The sequence below is a fragment of the Perissodus microlepis genome, chromosome 20 (genome assembly GCF_051167445.1).
Source record: "Perissodus microlepis isolate ML-2025 ecotype Zambia chromosome 20, ASM5116744v1, whole genome shotgun sequence".
Taxonomy (NCBI): Eukaryota; Metazoa; Chordata; class Actinopteri; order Cichliformes; family Cichlidae; genus Perissodus; species Perissodus microlepis.
This window is the reverse complement of record NC_140480.1, coordinates 1,084,572-1,110,649: the sequence shown is the minus strand read 5'-3', so window position 1 is coordinate 1,110,649 and position 26,078 is coordinate 1,084,572. Positions and strand designations below refer to the sequence as shown.

Here is a 26,078-nt window from a genome sequence, read left to right as displayed (position 1 = left end):
TCCTTTTTCATACAGATGGCCTGCTACCTGCAGACAGATCCTCTTATATAATAAATGTGGATGGATGATACAGATAACACACACATCTGGTGCTGTTCCGCATCAGCCGCTGATCCAGCCAGTCAACTGGCAGTAAGCTGGCTTTGCGAAGAAAGAAAGATGCCCTTGCTGGTTTTTCAGTTTTTGAGAGTATGTGGCAGACTTGTCATATAAAGACAACATGGGATAAAGGTTGGAAATGCACAAGTTCTTTTTTTTTTGTGTACTTTTAACGTTAAATTAAAAAAACTTGTGCCAAACTAGGTCATAACGTAACGCAGAATGAGATTCATCCTCTGTCAGGATACAATATGTAAAAAATGTAACAGCATTCTCAAAAAAATGAAATGAATGTGTGCATTTTCCATCGGGCCCTGAATTATATATTGTTGTTTTTGTTTTTTGTTTTAACTGGTTCCTTACTCGTCAAACCCTCTGCTCAAAAGTCATTACTCACTGTCTCTTTAACGACGATATCTCTAAAAGTACATTCAGTAATCTGCAACACAGTGATTATACCGTAGAGTGTTTGCTATGTGAGTTGAGGAATAATTGATTCTAGGTTGTTTTTTTGCTTCTTTCTGAAATTTCTGTCACTGATAAAATGCTGCAGAGACACATCTGGAGGTTGACTTATTTTTTAATGATGGTCTTTATGCTTTTTTGTTGCTTGAGATGATGAAAATGGGTTTTGACAAATACTGCCTTAAAGGTATAGATGATCTCCATCTGGTTCTCCGTGCTATTAAAGCACACATGCATAAACACAACGTCAAACCAAGAGAAACACATCAGATATGTGTCTCAGTAAAAATATGTATCTTGTGTTTGTGTGAGAGTTTATGCTCGTTTATCTTTGCCCAGCGTCACTGAAAACACTTCTACAAATCAAAGTGAACCAAAATCTCTCCTCAAGTAAATACAAAAAGGCATTTTTAAAATTTATGATTTCATTTATTAAGGAAAGAAGCTCTCCATGTGTCTACTTGGCCCCATGTGAAAAAGTAGTTGCCCCCTAACGCTAATAACTGGTTGTGCCACCCTTGCCAGCGAGAACTGCAATCCAGTGTTTGCAGTAACTAGCAATAAGTCTTTCGTATCACGTTTAGTCTACTCTTCTTTGAAGGATTGTTTTAATTCATCCACACAGGAGGATTTTCAAAGTTTAAAGTCAGGCTAAAGCATCTAAACTGTTGCTTTGAGTCAATCGGAGATAGATTTTCTGCTGTGTTTCAGATCATCGTCCTGCTACAAAACCCAAGTGTGCTTGAGCTGCTTAGGGTACGAGCATTATCAGCATCTACATAACTCTTGGAAATTGTTTGAATTACACTTTCATCATTAAAAATTATATAATTTATGTGTAGTAAATAAAAAAATGTGGCTGTAACTGATTACTTCGTCTTACACAGTGAACATGTTGCTTGTGTCATGTTTCATTGTGTAGCGGGCAGGAAATAGAACGCAAGCGCAGGACTCATACGTGGGGAGGGATGAACTCAAAACGGCAGCTTTACTGCTGGAAAAAACAGATTGGTACTGAACTAAACACGAGGAGCTATAAACAAGAAACTCAAATCAAAAACCAGAGACACGAGGGAGCTACACTGGGAACACAGGGAACTGGAGCACGGAGGAAACACACAGCGTGAGGGAACGATGCGACAATGAATGGAGGTGAGCACAGACAATAAATACACAAGGAGAACATTAAATATGTTATTATTATTATTGTTGTTGTTGTTGTTGTTGTTGTTGTTGTTGTGTTTATGTACAGCTGTTTATGTCTGTGTTGTTTAGACTTTGACTTGATTGCTTGCTTATATTTAATGTAATATCAGTAAACAGGGTGTGCATGCTCTCAAAATGTTCTCACCTTTCAGATGCCCTGGATCTTTCTTTGCCTTGAAGATGGGTAATCTGGGGGATACTGTTTCTCCCAAACCTTCAGCAGCCCTTGTGATCACACTAACACACACTAGACTACACTACACTACACTACACTACACTACACACTAACAGATTGTTCAGTTTCTAATCTTTTCTTCTGCTTCCTCTACATCTTCTGAATTTAGAGCCTGGATGATTAGACTGAAGAAAAGTCTTATTTTTGCTTATGAACATCACTATGTCATTTCCTGGTAAAGCAGAATAGTAGTTTCCTGTTTGCCCTGTCTGACCCTGAGATCTTAAACTTTATCTAATTATCCTTTTTAATGTAGGTTTTTCCTGGTGACTATTGCATGTGTGTAGTGCCTCCAGTTTAGGGATTTTTGGCCTCAATGTCTAAATGTAGATCTGTGTAATTTCAACAATCAAATGCTTTGATTTATTTATTATTATTATTATTATTATTATTATTAGCCTGTCATATCTGGCACTGTAGCAATCAGAAGTATTGTCCTAAGGCCAAGAAAAATGCCAACAGATTTATTTTCCCAATTGGACCATCATGGCTTTTGCTATACTGGTCCACTTGATTGTCACAGTTTATTTGATCTTTATTATCACTATATTTTTATTTTAAGTCAATACAATCAGAAGGGACAGGACCAGAGGACGGGAAAGAGAAAGAAGAAGGAAAGAGAAGTTTGTAAGAGAGTTAACAGAAGGCGAGGAGGGATAGAGAGAGGACAGACACTAAAAATCAGCTTGATCACCTGCTGAAAAACAGACACAAGCAAAAAGCGGACAACACAGTCGGGAAACCACAGCAACAACGAACATAACAGTAATAATAAATAATTAATTAATATGATTATTTGAATAAATGTAAATAAATTGAATGTAAATAAATAATAAATATTGAATGTTACTGAGCAGCATACAGTACTAGTAATGCATGATATGTTTAGATGCAGCAGCCAACCCAGACAGTGTGTGTCTGTGGGTACCTGTTTGTACACCTGTGTGCACACCTGTGTGTGCGAGCTCGTTCGTATTCATAAAGTTCTCCATATAAGTGTCTAGTAGTAGGTGTAGCCCTGCCCCCCAGGACATGAAGCAGGCATGGACGAGATCCAGGCCCCAGACATCTAGATGCCCCCAGAGCACGAGAGCCCAAGGAGGACCACGGCAGAGGCAATCGTGCCACCCACCCAGAAAAGAGCTGAGGAGTGCCTTGGACGGGTGTCACCCAGCAGCCACGGTGCAGAAGTCACAGGGCTACGCCAGAGCAGACCAAGCCCCGGGCCCAGAGGTCCAAGATCTGAGGGGCCCCCACACTCAAGGGGTCCAACCGAGCTGGGGGGCTTGGTCAGATTTGATTTTTGTGGTTAGAAAAGCTGATGAAAGTTGATAGTAGTTATTTTAAAATAAAACAGATTATGTGGTGTCTCCATTCTAAATCTTTTTTAAGCTGTTTGTTGTATCAGGAAAACCAGTGAAATGAATATCGAGCTATTATCTACTGTTTAATATGCCCTCATGTGTGAGACATAAATAACAAGAGCCAACTGCTGTGTATCTCATGACTGTTTATGGTGAAACACTGTTGTGTTCTGAAATTGTTGCACAAGAACGTGGTTTAACCACCGTTCCCGTGTTACCGCCTCATGACTGGCAGCTAAGCACAGCGGAAACTCTTCACAGATGAGATGATTGTATCCATGCTGATGTTTTCATGCTGTTATTCCCCCGTCCTCACCAACCCCATCCAGAACACGATGCTTCCCTCTGCACAGTTGAATAAATTCCCCTGTTGAGATGAGAGATGAGATAGCCTTTATTTGTCAGTTGCAGGTCTTTTGCCCACAACCGAGATGACAGACCTTGCCGACCGTACATACAATACACAAACATCACATTGGAGAGACGGGTCAGGCTAAGTAGCAAGGAAATGTGCAACACAAAAGGATAATACAGATAATAGTGTTGTGTTGGCCTTAGGTGATCCAGCTAACCAAAATGAAAACAAGGTTTTGTTTTGCAAGTGGCGTTGCATTCTGCTGGTCCCTGAAGTTTTTGATTACCTTCTACATAAACCCATTTCTACACAGTCTTGCCTTGTTAATGGTTTAATGTTTGACATTTATCTCATTAAACTCCATTTATACCATCTGACAATTTTTAATAGAAAAAACTAAAACAAAACAAGACATTTCGTTATAGCTGTAAGGCTTTGTTGAGGACTGCCACTTTTAACAGAATCAGTGTTACTTTTTTTCTTTTTAGTTGCTTCTTCTTCTTTGTGATTTGCAAAGATGCAAAAATAACTATCATATTAACAAAAGATTTCTTACTGCCCTGGCAATGCAGACAAACATCACTTTGCGTGTAGAATTAAATGCCCATTCCCGCTGCTTTCACTTTTGCACAGTGGAAACACCAGTTCTAATCAAAACTGTGAAAATGGAGAGGAAAATAAATATTACAGGGCCTTTAACCCCCCCTCCAAAAAAAGGCTAAACTCAATCACAAGGAGAAAAACAACAACAACCAGTGAGCCAATAAATCTGTCAGGGTCTGTTCTGTAATGTATGTATACACACCATGACAGCAGGATCACCGGATGCAGTTAATTATGGATGAAAGCACACACACACATGCACACACACACACTGAAGTTCAGAAGAGGGACACACCAGTCCTCACAGAAATTCTCTCTCCCATGTGTCACACAAACTCTGTCTCCAACAGGCTCACTGTGCCCTCCTCTGTCTTCTGTCATCTATCTCGCTCCGTTTATCTCTCACTCAGTTGTGGAATTTTCCATCAAAGCAGCTCGTTAATGATGGAGCACCTTCATGCATCTTTAAGCATTTGACAGGGATCTTCCACTGTGCAGTTTCAGCCCAATGCTCACACAAATCACACACACTGAAACCACTTTTTCTTTATTTAATGTTTTCTTTTTTTGATAAAAGTCAACAGTGTAGCTACTTCGTTTTCACTCGACAATAACAACAGAACGTGAAAAACAAAACCAGGCCCAATCCTCCTTTGATGCTTAAATGTTTAAAAGTTATGTGCACACATCTTTGTGGGTATTTACAACTGTTTCGATCCATGTGAATGAAATCCTGTCATTTACATCGTGTGTGTAAATGTAGACAACCTCCTGCTGCCACCTCCACCTACACAATGAGTGTTGAGGCAAAACAAAGCGCTCCCTGAGCCAGTCACTCAAAATGTTATTTTCGCTGTACCTGAATTGACCTGACTGTTGATGGCTGCTGCCATCATTATGTTTTCAAATTCCACTATATTCCCATCTTGTATACATGTGTGTGGTGCCCTCTGTACATGCATAGGACAGTGAAATATTTATGCTTTTTTGAGGTTTTCACATAAGTATAACTGATTTTATGATGGCCACAACACCACAAAAACAAACAAAATAAAATACGCTAGTTATACATAATAAAAAACCCACATTATTGAAAGGATATTCCTTTAGGATAGTTTAGAGGGGAGAGTGAGAACCAAGAATTCAAAGAAAAAAAAAAAGAGGAGACCGTCATGTCTTTATGAAAAGTAAAAAAGTTTCAGATGCCATGGTTTGACATTTGTAAATTTATATATTATTCAATATATATGTTTCTACAACAAATCCTGAAGGTAATCTGGAAGTATCTTTTACTCTGTTTGGGTAACCCCTTGGATTATATTACCAATTACAATTTTGATGAGGTATCTAGTGTCTGTAATGGACACAATTTTAGAAACCTAACCAACCTTGCCAGGGATGTAGTCGGATTGACTGGATGTTGTTAAAACCCCACTCCAAGAGAAAATGGGACACACACAAACAAGCCAACATAAACACATTCTGGATAAATAAGCAGTAGGATTAATATCAAAAGCTGTTTTTACTTCTAGCTGATTTGATGGCCGATATTTTGATTTAGCGTTTTAGATGGGTAAGTCCTCTTCAAATTTCTCTCGTAATCCATGTTAGCGATGAGGCTCAGTTGTGTTACTAGTGAAAATACAGCTGTTGCAAGCTTAGAGACCTGAACCGTCATCAAAGACAACAATGATGTGTTGGTAGGAAGGCCTCCTCTTAATCTGTTAAACAAGGATAGGAAATTGGTTTAGCATTAATGATATGAATGAGGAAAGTCCTTTTGTCTGTTGTCTTAGAACACATAGCAACAGGCACCAAACCAGCTCCACTGTATATCTGACAACAATAAAAACAACAACAACTCTTAACCGGAATAAAGAACTGCAAAGTGTGTAAACCTGACAGTTAGATGAAAATCATTTCACTGAAATGCAAGTATGAAAACACAAACTTTACTTTTGATGCTTCTCTTTCTAGTTCCTGTTGTGCGATTAAAAACTTGATCCTCTGAATTTAACAGGCATCGCTGTGCCTATAAAAGTCATCATAGTTTACTTTTAAATACAACATAAAAGTACAACTGTTTAATGTGAAATTTTAACTTCTTTTAGTGGAAAAAGAACAGCTAGGTACTAACTAATAATAGATATAACAGACTGCATTGCAATTATCTAAACAATGATAAGGTTTACTGTGCAAATTTCTACACTAACAGACCCTCCAAGCTCCACTTTGCACTCCAATGTGTTGAATCAAATTCTAATATTTGATTTTTTATATCACTTAGCAGGTATTTGATGCACACATTCAAAACAAGCAAAAGAGAGCAACAACAACAACAACAACTATCTGTAAAAATACAATACAATGTGCCATTTTTTAATTAGGGAATTTTCTGTATATTTTCTGTATATTTGTTTAAGGTTTTGTTTTTGTTTTTTTGTTTTTTGCTGCACCTGAATGTGCAGTGTTTAAATTTGCCAAGGATTCTTTTTCCACTGTACTTTTTAACCACACATTTGTCCATTTATGGATTTATCAGTTTAAAAATATAGTGACAGGACATTTTCTGTTTTTTTAAGCATTTTTTTCCACTGTAGCTGTTAATTCAGCCAACAGGAGTCGTGAAGTTTCTTTAACAGGCAGATTTGCATTGTCGTTAATGTGAAATGTCACCCACTGCCTTTGTGATAATAATAATAATTTAGATTTTCATAGCATCTTTCAAGAAAGAAAATTAATAAACAGGGGTTTAATGGACAAATGTTACTCCTGTTGCATTCTACATGATGGAAGTAGTAACCTTTGTTTATAAAAAAGGACTTGATAACTACAATGTGCTAAAGTTCATCACAATTCTGACTTTTATTAGCTTAATGTTGTTCTTCTTGAAACTCTAATTATTGTTTGATTTCCATTGTGTGTGTGTGTGTGTCTGTACGGGTTCTTACTATACTGGTGGGGACCAGAATCCAGGCCCGCACAGGGTTGAAGGCATTTTTCATATTCAAAATGTGAAAAAGCAGCTGGGGAAAGCATTATGTCATTGGGATGTCCCCACGAGGATAGCAAACCAGACATCTGTCTGTGTGTGTGATCTTTGTGTGTGCCAGATATCTGTTTCACTCGCAACCTTCTGCACCTGCTTGTAACTTATCTGTATGACAGTCCACTACCACGGACCAGGTGGCGTGTCAACTCTCACCTTCCATCTCCTCCCAGGTGTCATTCAGTCCTCCTTTCTCTCTTTTCAGTCGAAGCTCCCTTTTCACTCATTGCCCTTGGATGCCTCTCATTATGATCATAATCTGGGTCATATATTCATTTTTTGAGGTTCCTGTCATAGAAATTTCCTGGAGAAAACAACCTGTTCTAGTAAAGCAACCACAAAGTCATCTGAGGAGCAAGAACTCTCAAATAGTAATCATCTGTTCTCTTCAGCAGCATTTAATTTGAAATGTCAAAAGCACTGCTTGTTTTATTGTTCCTGCTATGAATATTTATATTGTATTTAGGCACAGTTGGTGTGGAGCACCTGCAATTTCATTGTACATGTGCAATGACAATAAAGGGCTACTTTATTCTAACCTTGCAAAATAACACAGCATTTGTGATGTGACACAGGAGGAAATTCAGCTGTTGCTAACAGGAATTTCTTGCAAATTGAAGGTTAGAAAGACAGTGTTGTTATTCATCTTCATTTTAACTTCTATTTTCAAGATGAATGTGTAAAGGCACACTACAACAATCACACAGTCTGTCAGCTCAGGAATGTGGTCGTGTTTACCATATTCTCTGGTTACGTTTATGTCACTCAGAGCCACAATTGTTGCACCGACAGTCATCATACCAACTTACTCTAATAGCATATCTTCACTCAACTACTCATAATCAAGGCATAATTTATATATATATATATAAATATATATATATATATATATATTTATATATTATGTGCTGGAATGTGCAGAAAATAGGTTTAAATATTAAACAAATTTCTTCCAGTCAGTAAATGTTGCATATAATTACATTTTTGCTTGATGCATAAAGTTAAAAGATTAAAACTAATAAAACGAGTTTTAAAAAGAGACTTTTCCATTTGATTACATTTTGTATGATGGATTATGCAGAAAAAGTAGAATTGGGCTGAAAGATCTATCGCTTTATCACCTATTCAGGTTGTAAATCGTGTTTTTAAAAGGTAACTAAGTAACTAAGTAACTAAGAAATTAATTACTTTTGAAAATAAGTAATCAGTAAAGTAACTGGATTACTTTTTTGGGGACGTAATCAGTAATTAGTTACTGATTACTTTTTTCAAGTAACCTGACCAACACTGGTTCTAAGCCACACCAATATATCACCACCAGCAGCCTGAACTGTTCATGCCAAACAGGGTGCTTCCATGGTGTTTAACTAAACTTGACTCGACCATCCAAATGCTAAAGTAGAAAATTAGACTCATCAGACCAGCAATATTTTCACAGTCTTTGGTTTGGTTTTGGTCAGCACGTCCAGATTGTCGTCTCAGTTAACTGTTGGTAGTCCTGTGCTGCTACAGCCTATTTAAACTTCAAGAGGTCACAATCAGTGCACATTGCTATTATGTTATGTTGCAGCAATTCTGGAATACTGGGTATGCAATCATTAACATCATAAAATCTGCAAAAGTAGAAACTTTTAATCACTCACATGATTGTGGTGTCAGTGTGTGTTTGTATTGCCGTTGTTGCCGTTCACCTTTGCACCCTGTTAGTGTCTTTTCCTTTTCACTGGCAGTGATTTGGCTTCTGTTCACTTTAGCCTCATTCACTTGATGAGCACTATCATGAGGATTCATGAAATTGTGCTGATAAGTGAAATTTATTTAAAATTAATTTTATTATACAGACACAATATTTTGTATTATTGTTTGCCAGATCTGGAGAATCCAAAAATACCTACATGGTTAAAGAAAAAAAGACCACCAGTGTTGATAACTATATTGCAAGTGGGCACAATAGACTATTTCACTGAGTCCACATTTAGGCCTCCACCTAATGTGCAGTACAGTTCAGATGATCCACATGTACTTTATTGTACTGGTTTATTTCACTGAGATGAGCTGTTACATCTACAGACACAGTATCAGGTGAAGCTATCTAGCAATATAAGATAGCAGACTTCTCCATGTGAACCAGAGGCTGGCATCCTGTTGGTACCTCACAGACTACCAGTGTTTGTGTGTGTATGGCACTAGCATTACAGTGAAAGCAGAGACTGCTTAATGAAAGTCATGACGAAATCTTATATAACATTGGGGATTTTCTTACCTGAAGGGGGAACACAGAGGGAATACAAGAAAGTTCACTCCTCTATCTCTTTCACAAAACATGCACACCTTTGTATCTCCATTCACACAAGCACAACTTTCTATAAACACACCAGTGCATATAAAACATGAGAAGAAAACATTTAAAATCCCAGGATGTATTACATCTTCATTACAGTAAATCGTATGTTTTCATACATATAAATACAGTGTAAAGGTCTTCGTAATGAAATAAACTCTGGCTTATTGTTTTCATGCTGTTATCATTTAAGGACAGTTTACCAGCTGAACAAGTGATTACCTGTATCAACAAAAATGGGCGTCAAACCATACAGTTAGTTATCATTATGACCGCAAAGCTGATTGTCAAACACACAGAAAGTAACACGTAGTGACAAGAAAAAGAAGTGAATTGCTTGGATTCACTTACATTTACGTGAAATTAGAATATGGGTACATCTTCAGGTTATCTTTCCACTATTATTACTATTATTACTGCTATACAATATGATGCAAAATGTGAACCCTTATGCTTATAAAATTAGCAAACATGTAAGTCTCAGTCATACAGGCCTGGAGAGCGATCGGTGCAAGGGGCAACATTTTTTCCCAGTAATCTGTGGTTGCCAGGGAGGTCAATGACCAGTCTAGACCAGCGTGACTTGGGCTTCAGGAATCGATTTCACAATGATAGCCAACAACATCCACTTGCCAGGTGGTTGGAGAGTACACATTTTCCCCAGTGATTTCAGTTGAGTGGTTACCAGACTGTTGCTGACCTGTCTCTAGCCTGTGCAAGTGGTGCCTAATCCAGCAAAGCTCCATCTAAGGTGCAACATTTTTTATTTAAAATTGGCATGTACACCAAGCTACATATAGACATTCAAAATTCATCCCAAAGGTAAAATACTGACACTTACTGTCAATAATCTGAGGCTATGTCTGTGTCTGTAGGCCTATTATAAGCCAGTCATCATCAATTTCTAATTAATGAAAGTATCCTATATTGCCAGGATAGTTCTCACCTGATAAAATTGAACCCAGGCAAACAAGGGAACAAGTAAATCTACATCTAACCAAAGCCAAATTAAAACCCAATAAAGATCCTGATGCATGAGTACAGTTTAGTAATAAGCTAATTGTGTAAAAACCTTCAAAGATCACATTGTGTAGAAAACCAAGTAATTCCGATGGGCTCACTTGTTCTTGCCACCGTATAATCTCATTTTCATCATATGCTCAACCACCACACTCTAAAGTGTGTCCAAAGTTGGATGTTATGTATTTTGAGATAAAAAAAATCACATCCTTGGATCCAGATTATCTCAATTTTTCTTTCTAGAATTTATTTTTATAAGCCACTTTTCAAAGACCCACCTCTATATTACGTTGCAAAAGCACAGTTTTTGAGTTATGGGATAACAGATCCCTTTATTTACCTTTATAAGCAATTATCTTTGGCTTCCTTCATCTCTCATTCATATTTTCTTTGACATAGAGAGAAATTCTCTATAACTGAAGTTTCTTTGTCTACAATGAGATAGTGAATGAAAGGGAAAAAAAAGGATGAAATCCAAATTTGGGAGAACTGATGTGACCCCATAAAGAGTGTAGATCCATTACACTTCACATAACTTCTTTCAAGATTCATTCAGATCGAGAATATTATTTTGGACACTCCTTTTCTTTTCTTTCATTCTTTTTTAAATAACACACAAATGCATGAAAGGGACAAAATGGTTATAACCTTTATAATACCAGTCAAATATGAAACCAAAAATACTGAGCATATATGTGTGACAGACAGAGGTATTACAGTGGAATTATGTATGGCATATTCAACAGTATCCCAACATTGCATGATTTAAGGCACTCCATTACAATACAACAAATAAAAACAACAACTATATGAAGTGGAATCAGTCTGACTGTGAGTTGTGGAGAATCCTTACTTGGTCAACCCAGTGAGAATGAATGAATACTTCACAATTATGATTCACTTTTTGTGTAAATAAATAAATAAATATGTGATGGCTCTAATCTAGACAATAAGCACAACACAAATTAGTCTTTGAAGACACTTAGAGGAAAGGAGGGACCTTTGTTTGTTCAGAACTGGCCAGCAATTCAATCAGTTTTGCAGAGTTGCAATTTTAATCGGAAAATATAGAAGATTTCAGTTAAGCCGTGAGATGAAAAGTGGGCTGTGTGAGGCATTGCAGATACTGTAAATATTATATATAAGTATCAGTTTTTGAGCAGGAGAGAATTTATTCCAATAGGATGAAATGTTGAATTATTAGAGATGAATAAAATACATTAACAATGTGAAAGTTAAGAATTTTCTTTACTGTAGATGAACTTTAAATGGTTTAATACTTTATGGCCCATTAAAATGCTGTTGGAAAGCTGTGTTAAACATCCTCGAGGACAAAATCACAACATGTTTTAAACATTAGGATTACTGGCCAACGCAATGAACAGAAGGTTTCCTTTAAAAGGATCTGTTAAACACACACGAGAATGAAGAACGTTTCTCGGGTCTGTGCAACCTAAACGCCTACCATGAAACATAATAACATGAATTCCTAAACATTAATATGGGGAACTCATTTTCAAAATGTCATTTCCATATTGGACAAAAAGAGGTAAATGTGGTACAACCAGTTCATAATTAAAAAACATTTTTCACAAGGTGCAGTGCAGATCTAATGAGGCCAACTGGCCACTCTTAACAGTGACTATTTAATATTTACTGCTTAGTGGCAAAGTTTCACCTCCCATTGAACAGTGTTCTTCTGACGTCAGTTCCCTTTGTCACTCTGCCAGATCCCGTTGGCTTTATTGAGCGAGGTGTTGCTACCCTGTGTGGTATCCTTGATGGCTTTCTCGACAGCATCAGCCAAGGGCAACTTGTCCTCTGCTTCGGCCTCTCTATGGTAGAAATAGTTGAAGTTGGAAACAATGACGGGAACAGGCAAGGCAATAGTCAGCACACCTGCAATGGCACACAAGGTGCCCACCATCTTACCCCCCATGGTAATGGGACACATGTCTCCGTAGCCTACAGTGGTCATGGTAACAACAGCCCACCAGAAGCCATCAGGTATGCTGACAAACACTGTATTTGGCTCGTCTACCTCAGCAAAGTAGATAGCGCTGGAGAAAAGGATAACTCCAATAAAGAGGAAAAAGATGAGCAACCCGAGCTCACGCATGCTGGCCTTCAGAGTCTGTCCCAGGATCTGGAGCCCTTTAGAGTGACGAGATAGTTTGAATATACGAAACACCCGCACCAAGCGGATGATACGTAGAATGGCCAAAGACATGTTCTGCCCTGAGCTTTCTGCTGGAGTTGTGGCCAATTCTGTAATCACAGTGACAAAATAAGGGATGATAGATATGATGTCAATAATGTTCATGAGGTTGTGGAAAAACTCTCTTTTGCTAGGGCAGACCAAAAATCGCACACACAGCTCAAAGAAAAACCAACCAATGCAAGCAGTTTCAATGATGAAGAAAGGATCAGAGAAGGTTGTGGGCTTTACACCAGGCGGACCCACAGAACCTTGCGATTGGTTAAAAGGTTGTACTGCTGTGGGCACAACTGGGTCGGTCTCATCTCTGAATTCTGGTAGTGTTTCCATGCAGAAAATAATAATGGATATGACAATGACAAGGACGGACACCAGCGCTACACCTCGTGCTGCATTGGAGCTCTCTGGGTACTCAAACAGCAGCCAGAATTGTCTGTACACATCATTACTAGGAAGAGGAATCTCAACGTCTTTTAAGAATCCTTCTTCTTCTCTGAACTGCTCCATAGCCTCGTTTCCAAGCTCATAGAACAGAATTTCATCTGCAAACACATCAAGGGGAACGTTAGCTGGTCGTCTAACTTTACCTCCTGACTGGTAGTAATATAAAATTCCATCAAAGCTGGGTCTGTTCCTATCAAAGAAGTACTCATTCCTCATTGGATCAAAGTATTCCATCCTCTTCAAAGGGTCCCCTAGAAGTGTCTCAGGAAACTGGTCCAGTGTTTTAAGCTGCGTCTCAAAACGAAGACCGGCAATGTTGATGATGACTTTCTGATCTCCATCATCCAAGCCTCGTTTATCAACAAAGAGATCCTCACAGCACTCCTTAGCAAGCCGGTTAAAGATCATCTCACTTTCCTTGCTGCCCTCACTGCTTAGCAGCAGTTTAAAGTTTGAGATCATGCTAGCACAGCTGCTACGCCCCTTTCTGGTTGGAGTTGGCATCGTCGGGGACTGTGGTACTGTAAGTCTCTGCAGAATGGGTGAAGATGAGGTCGATTCCCAAATGTATGGGGGTATAGGGCTGCAGTGGGAAGGTGTAGGTGTTGGGTCTGTGGCTCTTAGATGGTAGTTGCTGGTTGGGCTGCTGTGCTCTGGGGGCATGTCCACTGTGAGAGCTGTGGTCTCATCAGCATAGGTGTCCACCTCATCTCCAAGGTTGCCAGCAAGGTCATCCAGGCTCTCAAAGTCTACCAAGGCCACCTCCATGGCTTTGGTTCAGCCAGTGCAACACACAGACTGACAGATGGGAGGTTCACACACCAGAGTCAGCAGCACCAGCAGCGTAGCAGAGCATTCAGGCTACAGTGTGACTGACGTAAATACAAAAACTCCTTCAACTTGTTTTTTAAAAATCCGGTTCCTGTAGAGTTGAAGAGGAGAGAAAGATTATCAGTGTGTTTCTGTTAGCTGTGCAGAGCTCACCAAGACAAGCATCAGGTCATTAGAATATGACATCTGAAAACACAAATGCTAGTTTCTTGGAGAATTATTTAGAAACAGAAAGTGAGAGACATAGTTTAAGATGAAAAGAAACAAAAGAAACTGGGAACAAGCAACGTTATCTACCAGCAATACAGCTAGAACATGGGGGAGAGAAAGCACAAAAACTAGTAAATCCTTTGCTGGTTCTTTCTTTTGCCTGTTGTGGCAGTGGCACTGTGATGGGTCATGTAACTTTGAAAACAGCAGACATTAAATAGGAGAGCAACTCAAGGGTAGCTACAGTAGGGCCTGACCCTTACATGTTCACATATCTCTGACTGATCAAATCATTATCAAATTGTTGACATAAACTTTACTACTATTCCTTTAAATAAGTAATACTAGTTAGCAATACATACTAACCAGTGCATATACTGGACACTGAAGTTATTTTAACAAACAACCTGAAATGATCACAAAAATAGCTCCTGCTCAAAGAAAAGGGATGAGAGCTGCACAACCTGTCATGACCCCGAGGGTTGTAGGAAAGGAGGATAGTCCGAGGTAACTGGGACTCTGCATACATTAGTGCATAATTAACTGACTGTGCAGTGATAGCATGAGCCTAGTTTCTACCAGACGCCAAGGCTCACATTTAAACTCCACTGTGCCATATATTTTGTCCTAGCTGTAAAAATAAGCTCTGCTCCAGCTTTGCTCTTTATATTTGTATTTACCTGTGTGTGTTTTTTCATCAGCATTCACATAGTATGAAATAGTGAGGTTGTGTGAAAGGTGCATTTGTGCCTGTCGGTGTGTGTGCCTGTGTGGGGTTGTACTGTATAGGTGTGTGTGTGTGCATGCATGCATGTGTGTAACTGTGTGAATGGGTGCTAAAGCCTGCAGATGTTTAATTAAAGACTCCAGAGATGAGTCACCACCTAAAACCAGAGCCAGTGATACCAATCCTCCTGGGAGACAAAGAGAGAGAGAGAGAGAGAATAACGAGGATGATATGAAAATTATTGGGGAAACGGATGTGGGTGGATGGGATGAGGACAGCATTGCAAAAAAAAGGGATGTGTCAATGAGACAGAATGGGACTTGATAGGTGGGTGGATGGATAGACAGGATGATGAGAGAGGACCCCTGACAAAAAAGGAGTCTGATCGATCAAAATCAGGCAAAAATAAATAAAAAATGGGACACAGAAAACCATAATGGTGACTACTGTCTTTCACAGGAATAAAATATGAAACAAGGATAAACAAGGCCTAAATAATTCTTTAGTATTGCAAAAATCATGTGCTGAATCATACGATACGAAAAACGCAAACTGGTAAATGATACAATGGAAGTCTCATTTCCTCTCGAGACCTCCTGACTGGAACAAGGTCAGTTTCCTCAATTGGGACTTTCTAATGATCTTGAAACAGAATCTGAAAATCAGGCTCAACTGTCAACTTAATACTCAGAAATCATTGACATAGACCTGCCAAACCAATTTATCAACATTTTCTGCCCCAAACTAAATGTACTTATAGTGTTTATTTTCATTATTGCAAACTAAATTATTAAAAGACTGATTCACAAAGACAAATTAGGGCAATTTTCTTAGTTTGGCATTCTGCTTATTCCTAAACCAGGGTAGAATCTAAAGGAAGACATAGGATATACAGTTAAATATGTTGCAACCACTCTAAAGTCAAATCTGCTTCCCGGACCCTTTAATGTTGAGGAATGAACAAAGTAATCAATAGCAACAATATTCCCGAACAGACTCACACAAAGCATATCAAGCAAGCAACAAACACTTTACCTTCCTTTGCAAGAGGTTTTTATACCATCGGCATCAAAGAATAAAAACAAGAGTAAGAGAAAAAGGGTCCTCCACAAGTCCAGCCACTTTACCAACTTTTCACTTGGGATCAGAATGGTCAGCCTCTCATGGACTACTTTAGGTAACCTTATGCTTGAGTAGAAACTAGAGCTGTGGCAAAGGGTACAGGCATAACGATGCACACACACACAAACACACAAAAGCAAGCATGCTCACAGGCCACAGAAAAACAAAGTCAGCAGTGGAAAGCAAACTCATTCTCAAGATTGTTAATTTTGCATGTGTGTGTGTGTGTATGTGTTTGTGTGTGCATGCATGAGTTAGATTGTTTCTCAAACCATGCATATCATAAGCTGTCTGTCAGGAATCTGAGTGAGGTACTCAAAGCTTTCTAGAGTGGAACATTGCAATTAGATCCTCAGATTTCTCCATGCTTGACTTGGGCCACACAGACACACACACACACACATCTGTTGTTGCTATCCTCGTGGGGACATCTCATTGATATAACGCTTACCCTAACCATCCAAATTACATGCCTAACTCTAACCCTTTCCCTAAACCTAACCATAACCCAATTGTAACCTTGACTGTAAAACCACATTTTGAGTGTGAAAAATGCCTTCACACACACACACACACACACTGACACACACACACACACACACACACACACACAGAGGTCATATCCATATCTGAGTTACTTACACTATCACAATCAATAATTGATTTTTAGCAACTCTCACATGTTCGACATCAGAGGAGTAGAAAGAGTGATGACAGAGTGACATGGGCAGAGAAACCAAAGCCTCCATTCTCAACCAGCACAGCCTTCCATCTTCCACTGCCAACTCTGCAAAGCTCACTGCTTCAATACTAATGTAACTATTTTTTTTCACTCTAGCATTCTGTATTATACATCCCAGCATTCGTGGAAAAAAATAGGACATATGTGCTTATAGCTCAAAACTCACCGGTAGTAAAAAAGAAAAATAGACAATTAATGAACAAATATTTAATGAAAATGGAAGTGATAAATACTTCAAATATACAGAACAGTGAAAACAAAATATCTTGTGTCCCTGACTATGACAGGACATCGTAAAACAAAGGTTTCATATGGGCCAATGTTAATGCATGGTGGGTAACTATTTTTACCATGCTATTAATATTCAGGATATCATATTGAGAAAAACTCACAAGTTCTTGTTACATATGATCCTTTAATGCTCACTGGAAAGTCCAGCACACAACAGAGAGAGAGAGAGAGAGAAAAAGCATTTTCTACCACAGCACAGGGATTTACATCCAAGCTGTGGTAATGCATGTTGCAATGAGCAGTAACTTTAAGTAAGCTATCCCTCGTGACTTTATCACATGTGTGTAAACATGAACAGATGTCAAGGCCGATCTGGCTTAATTGCAACCCAATCCTTTGCAAGTCAGATGAAAAAACATGTATATTTATGTCCAACATTTAACTTTGAGAGCTGCGTTCATTTGGTGAAATGTTTCTGTTTTAATAAAAATGAGTGTATGCTATATGAGCCACAGTCACTGAACATGTGTGAGACACATGCAGTGTTTCCACAAAACAATATCAACTTATTTAGAAAATCTGAAGCAAAATGTAACCTTTACACATGCACAGCGTGACAAGTCATGGAGGCTTTCTCAGATGTACTCGCCAACTCATTTCCAGCAAATTGGGTCTGTTTTAACAGCAAATCGAGCTTTGTCCAAATCTAAACATCGGAATAAAATAATATGTAGTAAAAACTATTAAAACAAAATGAAAGATTTACACTTTGTCTGTTAAAAGTTGTTTCAATTCCACTTAATTCCTGTAAACTAATTGAAATTTATCTCCTATAAATGATGCATTGTGGTCTTTAACACAAACTGCACTTTACTGAAGAATATTTGTGATCACAAGAATAAATTTACAGCTGAGCACAGATGTTTGCTCACCAGTGTGCACTAATTCCTGTTAACTTCCCTTTGTGTGTAAAGAACTAGCATAAAGCACGCTCTTCCTTCAAGGCCCAGTAAGTACAGTATGGTTGACCTTGCATGATGGACCCTGTGTTATGCTCCTGGGATGAGGTTGGTGGGGTGGTCTCTGGCTGTGTGAAGGCATTAGATGATATTTTTGGATCATAGTTTTGACCCTATTAAGAAGATTAATGCAGGCTGAGCAGCTCAGTGCTATAAGCCGAGGGATCTCTTCCGTCAGATTAACACAGATACCAGTGAGTTCTCACACACACGCACACGCGCACACACACACACACACACACACACACTGCCCCTGGAGTCACCTATTCTAAATTCACATTTCCTTATCGCTCACACAGAAAACTGAATAATTTCTGTATGAATGGTGTCTTAAGAATCTCCAAAAATGTTGTGATTCTGTAAATAAAAACATGATGCAATCATTTTATTCACAATAGAAAAGATATCAAATTGTTAAATTGAGAAAATTTACATTTTCTCTTTAGCAACTACATGGGCTCCAGAATGCTACGACTAAGTTCCCTTTCTGTTACTTGGTTGTAGAGTTTTATTTCCAAAGGTGGCAAAAGTACAGATACTTGTGTTAAAAAAATACTCCACTTCTTTACTCAAGTAAAAGAGATACTCAGATGGCTCAAAGTAAAGTAAAAAGCAGCTCTTTAAAGAACATTTCTACCAGCTATTTTTTGTGCAAAAGAAACTGAACCTTGTGCTATATTAATGTAAAAATAAAAGATTGTTGTAGTGGTGCGGCACAGCGCCCCCCCCTGCAAGTTCTATTAATTTCTATTGTGAGCTCCAGTGGATTTTCTTTATGTACAGACTGTGATCAGCTGAGCTGTGCAGTTGCTGCTGCTATGAGGTTTATTGATCTTCATGGATTTAAACAACTCAGTTCATCCACCTGTAAGTTGTTACTTGATCTTGTCTGATTTCCACCTGTGTGCTGCACAGTGTACAGTCTATATTGTCTTTATAATAGAGAGCATAAAGTTAATGTAAAGGTGGAATTCAGTGAAGGAATCTAAGCAACATCAGCTAAAATTTCAATGAATCTCTTTACTGACCATGAACGCCAGAGCTTCTGTGCTAACATAGTAGCTTCTGTGCTAGCATAGTGCGTTACCATAAACTTCAGGACAGTACCACAAACTAACCTGCTCCCACAGATACTTTGTGTGAGAAACTGCACAGCAACTGATGTTTGTTGATCAGTTTGAAAAGTTGCATTTGCAATTACCTGCCACTTTAAAAAAATGTATTCCCTTTATGCTTCCTCCTCTTTTGTTAACTATATGCTGACCACAACTTATGGACAACAAAAGCACCATTCAGCCCACTTTAAAACCTGAGCACGTGTTATTATTCCTTTTATTTAGATTAAAATAAGTTTGATATCCCAAAAGCAAACTGTGAAAGAAAATCATTTCCCCCAAATTATATGTATTACTTTACAGTTAACTATACAAACTGGAGAGTCCGTCATAGACCTCGTGCTCCACTTTTGGTGAGTGATAATTTAGCTTTTTATTGGTATGTTACTTTGCACTAATTAGCAGGTATTTGTATTTGTTGAAGGGACTGACCTAGTTGTAAATTGATGCATGCACTGCTTTGCAGATGCTCTAGCTGTGTATTGCCACCAGGAGGCACTGTCAGAATTCTTATTTGTGCCATTATTGGTCCTTCAGTCTGCTGTGGAGAAGACCGAAGTTACAAAGAGGGAAAACACATGTCTCCGCCTTGTGGACTGCTCACTGCCACTCCTCTTCCTAGTTACACCCACTTTTTCAGCGTTCAATCTATGAATAACATCACTCCTTTTGGCCTATGCCCTATTAGGTTTTTTGCACAATGACTGAAACCAGCACCACTGAATGACCAATGGGCTGTGAGGTCAGTTCCTTGATAATTAAATATGCAAATTGTCATGACTATTGTCCAACCAGGTTTTGTCATAATAAACCTTCTTGTACTCTATTTTAATTGTACTATATTGTCCTGTTATCTTATACATGTTTTTGAACATTAAACATTGTATCAGCCTTTGTTAGAAAAATAATACACACAAACTACACCAGTGTCCATTTGGTAAAACAGTTTTCATAACCTGAGCCAAATGCAGCCTTTTATTAGTGTAGTTATAAAATAGATGCACAATAGACCCTCAGTCTCTGTCTATACAGTATTTACTGTTCCTGAGGTCATGTGTATGCTGTGTGTACTTTAGCAGTATGCATTTGAACCTGAACCTTTGATGTAAGAAGGCGTGTCCAGTTCAATAAATGAACATGTCAGAAATATGAAGTCCCAAACAAACACACAGTAATACTAGAAAACTTTATTAATTAATGAAAAAAATAATTATATAATAGATTAATTAATAAATTGTGTAATAAATTGTGACTAAAGCATAAGAGTATTTTTGTTTTCTTTTATCTTAACTATTAAAACCTATTTTGCATCAGTTATTTATATTTAGTTGCTTATATTTAGCCACATAAACTGTGGTGGCTAGATGATGCTGATGCTGTTTATTATGATTATTATTTAGTAAGTACATAATAATAATAATAATAATAATAATAATAATAATAATAATATAGCGTTTACATCATAGTTATTTATAGTATAATGTTGTGCAATGTAGCAGTTCGTGGGTCTAAATGGAGATAAAAGTTAGGTGTCTTATGTTGTGAGTTTATCATGTTGTGATAGATTTAAGAAGATTATCCTAAGAGAAACTATGGTTTGCTTATCAACTACAGTTTAAGACCTGTCCATATGAGCTAGAGTATGTAAAACATCTGGAGACAGTTGCATAACCCTCTGTGTAGAGGGTCATACAGCTGTGTGTGCACAGAGAAAAAGATGTGCATCCTCTCCTCAGTCATTGGGAAGTTGTAGGCAATTAGACAAGTCTTACTTCCACACTTTTCTTTAGCAGTGGATGCAGACTGCCCTTTAATCAACCACTTCAGTGTGAATTCTGTTTGCACCTGACGTTTTTAATCTTGGGTAGAACAATATCACCAAATGTGAAATTGTTATTTGCATTATGGACATCAGGAAAAAAATGAGAGCAAAGGAGAAGAAAAAGTAATGAATTGAAAAAGAAAACTAGAATATCAAATGTGTCACAAAAGCAAAGGAACAATTAACAACAACAACAACAACAATAATAATAACAGTAATAATAATATTAAATTACAGAATTTAGAGCATTTAAAGCTTTTTACAGCAAAATCATCCAAACAAAATAAAAAAAAAAAGAATAATAATAATAATAATAGGCAATTATCTCCAAAGCATTTGTACATATTAATACACATACACAAATAAGTCTTAATAGTGTGAAAACTTACTTTTAAAGGAATAGTACTGCATTTTTTATATATTCATTTTCAGAGGTTAGTATAAATAAATACATTTGTTACTGTAAGTAGAATTTTAAGGTATCTGTATTTTACTTGAGTATTTATTTTTCATTTATTTACTTTTTACGTTTACTCCCTACATTTCAACACAAATACTTGCATTTTCAAAACAGGCTCGTTATTGTAGGTTCAACTGTATCATTGATAGAGCTTATACTCTGGAGTTAAAGTGGGCCAGAACAAGTGCAGGTATGTTGTAGTCAGCTTCAAGCTAGCACTACAGAAGAGGAACGTGCATAAAGGGAGAAATATTTCAACATGACAATGTTTCTACAGCATTTTTATGAGCTAAACACACAAAATCTTCGTGTGTACTTGTCACACAGTATGTTGTTAGCTAAAGGTCCAGCTGCTGTATTTCCAGGGAGAGAAAACAGTGAGAGCTAACTTCACTCAGAGATGGAGAAAGATGGAATGTACATCTGATAAAAACACAGATTTAGGGATTACATGGAATGCCATAATTTTTAATCACATATTGGATCTGTCAATTAATCAGATTTCATTTACATTTATACTAATGATGCTTAGATTCGCTGGCTGAATTCAATAATCATACCAGCTTTATATTTCTACTGCAAAGACAATGTATAGAATACTGTTAGTGTAGGAAATGGAACTCAGCTGTGAAACATCTGCTTGCGTCTTGTTGATTTCAGTTGTGTAAATCCACAAAGAGCAGCAGGCCAGCTGATCACAGCCTGTCCACTAAGAAAATCTAATGAAACTCACATTAGAAATTATTGTGAGCTGTTAGTATTTTCCCCCACACTGAGCCACGACAACAGATTTTAGTGTTCCTCCACCTGCTGAATCACACTTGAAACCCCAGACTGTTCTCATTTTTCTGTTTAGGCAAAGTAACCCCTATTTATTTTTTCTCCTTTATTGCTTGAGTCCTAAATAACAGATTAAAGATGAGTACATTCATTAGAATTAGAATTTAGATTTGAATAAATTTGTATTTTCAGATACTAATATTTTGTATTACATTAATATAGGAGAAGGTGTAGCTACCTGTGCATAAAATAGATTGTAGAATTGTCCTTCAGGGAGCAACTTTGGTACTTTTTTCTGTACTTTTGGCACCTTCGCTCATTTTGATTTGTTCTGTCTAAACATACTTTAAGACGTCTGGAGTGCAGTAAAATTCAGAGGTAACTTGACAGATGCTTACTTGGAGTAGATAATGGATAATAGGTACTGATTTGAAAACAACTGGACATGGATAACTTGAGTTTTTTGTGTAATATTACTAATTAGGCAGCTCATTATCTTTCTCATGAAAACAATTTTAAGATATAACATTTTGGGTCAACCTTAAAGAAAGATAGAAATGTAACAGTGACTTACAACAAATGCAGCTGAATTTTAAGCAAAGTTTAAAAAAAATAAAAGACATTTTATCTTTCACAACATGATGTCAATACCAACAATGGCAGTAAAAACACATATCTAGCTCTACATAGCATTATTATCACTTTGACCTTCAGATCAATCTATTGACCCTGAAGGAGAGGTCAGTGGTCACATGGGACATTATATTTTTTAATCCTTATGCGGTAATTTCAATACACACTGCATAGTTTCCAAGTTATGGGACTTTTTGTGTATTTTTAACCAATAAACCATTAAGTTGACCTTAAAGATACTGGTAGATGTTAGCCAAATTTTCATACATCCCAACAATGTTTTATCAGAATTCATTCAAAACTTTTAGAGCTACTGTGTTGCGTTTACAGACAGAATGAAGGCAGGCATGCATGCATGTGCTACATGCCAACTGCTTTTGTAGAAGTAATATTACAATGATAAGAAGGAACACAAACTGTGAAATCATATTTGTCATCTCTTCCACATCAGGCTTATAGCTCTAAAAACATGAGTAAATATGGTCTAAGGTATGTGTGAGATATTAATTAATTCTTCTGTTCAAAAAATATCTTTTTTTAATAGGGTCAACATATGCCAGTGTATTTGTGTAAAAGGGGTACGGGTTTTATTTGTCCATACAAATTGGTTAAAACTCTTTACAGAGACATAATTCTAAATGACAAGCCATCATTTGAAAGAAAGCAAACACACTGATCTACAACATGACATCCAAATATTCCCATATTAAGATTTCCTACTCCATGTGTTTGCCTGGAGCAGATTGATAATTTAAGTGCAGTCTCCGTGAGGCATTTATAAGATGTAAGCTGTTGATGCTGACATGGGTGTGTCTGCAGGCTGCAGGCCAAGTCTCAGTGCACAACAGCTGGGACTAAAATCCTCCCTTGGCATTTAGACAAGACACACATATAACAACAGCAACAGCCAAAATGAATTCCTAGTAAATTAAAAACTTCCTGTGGAGCATCTTAATGCAAAATAGTAGGCACAGTATCTATGGAGGCAATTACATGAGTCTAACAGTGCACACTGTTGACATTCATTCAGATGAACAGATTCAAATGACAAAGATGTTTAACTGTGATATATCACAGATCATTTACAGTTTCTTTCTCTCAAACACTAAGAAGTATAACAGCAATTCACATTTTGTAGGCCAATCTACACAATAAAATCAGCAGAATTAAAGAGTAGGAATCATAACAAAGGAAACAACAAGCAACCACCAGCAACAATAAAAACAAACTTATACTATGTGGGGTTCTTCCTACTAAAGCTATTTTAAGATGTCCCAAAGACAATACAGATCCTTTCTCAACCAATACAGAAAAGCGTGTGGCCCCTCTTCCATGAGCGATGTTGAGCCATGGCTGCAAGAGCTCATAAATACCCTTTCAAAAGTTAAATGTTTCTCAAGCTTATGTTTTTAATGCCCCCCTTGTTATCTTCATGACCTACCTACCTCCTGCCTTCCCCATGGCCTGGCACTTTTCCTCCACTGTGTGGATTAAGCCTGTTTCAGTTACAGAAATATTGAATTATTTTTCAGAAGCCTTTTTTGTGGCAAATCCAGACAGAGAAAATATGGCCATCTGGTCTGACTCTATTACATACCACTAATCTCAGGTGGCATACAAACAAGCAACACACATCCACATGCAGGCTTAAACACATACGCACACATACAAAATACACTGTGCATGTTTTCACCTGTATTTCTGAAATTACCATATGACACTGTACAATTTTTCATCCATGGAGACTCTTTTCAAGCAACGAGAGACTAAGTCCATGTATGCATTGTATCTACAATCTCTTATATATGAGCTCAAGTGGAACATAATTCCACGTAGTTTCCTTGGGGATTACTAAAGTATGTTGATTCTGATTCTGATTAATCGAGTAAATAATATCATTTTGTTGGCATTCAGAAGAAAGTGCTAAGGACACCTGTGCAGAGCTCATGGCTTTAGTTTTAGCCACTAGTTGAAAGTTTCAGAAACACAGATGCTAAATATGGGGAGACATAAATCAATATAATATTGATAATTAATAAAATTATTAATACAAGAGTGAATTTAATGGTGCTGAAATTACTCAAATGATCAGTATCTATAGCCTACTTCACATTCCTTGGCGGGGGGGGCATCAATGCACCAATAAATGGAGCTAATGGATCTAAATCATTTACAAATTGAAGTTATTGCTTACTTTTTGTTTTTAAGAAGCAGGCTTTTAGCTCTATGGCTGCAAACACAAAAGACTCTAAATAGCATCTCTAAAATATGGGGAAACTATAATGTCACGTTATAGGACGTGAGTCGCTCAGTCTTGACGTAATGTGAGCCACTGTTTTCAAAGTTTCTTCCGTTTCCCTCCTTAACCACAATAAAATAAAAACCAACCATTTTTCCCAGTTGCAGCAGGACCATCGTTCAGCACTTTAACCGTGAAATAGATGGTAAGCTGAAGGAAGCTGTGCAACTTTAGGAAAGTTGCCTACCTTGATTGCCGTGACGATCGCGCAAACTTCCGGGCGTTGTTGGCGAAAGTTTGATGCGCCGGGCCGTGCCGTGCCGATGGCATGATGAATGTCAGCTGGACCGACTTAAAACCACAATGCGCTTTCTGTCAGCCCCCATGCTGACCGCGCCGACAGCACGTACGGCCGAGGTGCCCCGGCCAATTATCCAGGGGCCAGATGCGAGAGTGATATAACAACAGCACGATGATTCCGTTTAATTTGGGCAATTCCCTAAAAATCCTTGTTTTTCTGCGTCCTCCAACCAAATCTGTCTCTTTATCTCAAAAGGGGAGGAGAGAGGGAGAGAGAGGGGGAGAGAGCGAGACTGAGAGGCAGATTAAAGCCCCAACCTCTGCCCATCTATGTTATGCTCTCTTGGCTGCAACATCACGATAACTTTCTATTTTCATTTCTAATTACATTGCTGAAGGAAGGAGAAGTCTGATTTTGTCGTCTTATGTTACACATTGCTTTTAAAAT

The 26,078-nt window shown here is 37.8% G+C and overlaps 1 protein-coding gene across 1 annotated transcript; it reads right to left on the bottom strand.

Moving 5' to 3' along the window:
* Positions 1-9,498: 9,498 nt before the first annotated feature.
* Positions 9,499-25,806, bottom strand: kcna10a (potassium voltage-gated channel, shaker-related subfamily, member 10a). The gene is made up of 2 exons (XM_084916555.1): positions 25,578-25,806; positions 9,499-14,321 (listed from the first exon to the last, which is right to left on the bottom strand). Exon 2 carries the CDS (start codon positions 14,165-14,167, stop codon positions 12,443-12,445), a length of 1,725 nt encoding a protein of 574 aa, XP_084772681.1. The 5' UTR covers positions 14,168-14,321; positions 25,578-25,806; the 3' UTR covers positions 9,499-12,442.
* Between the last annotated feature and the right edge of the window lie 272 nt (positions 25,807-26,078).

Bases quoted from the DNA above. Each gene is read 5' to 3' on its own strand.
- kcna10a (XM_084916555.1), bottom strand. From the start codon at position 14,167: ATGGAGGTGGCCTTGGTAGACTTTGAGAGCCTGGATGACCTTGCTGGC.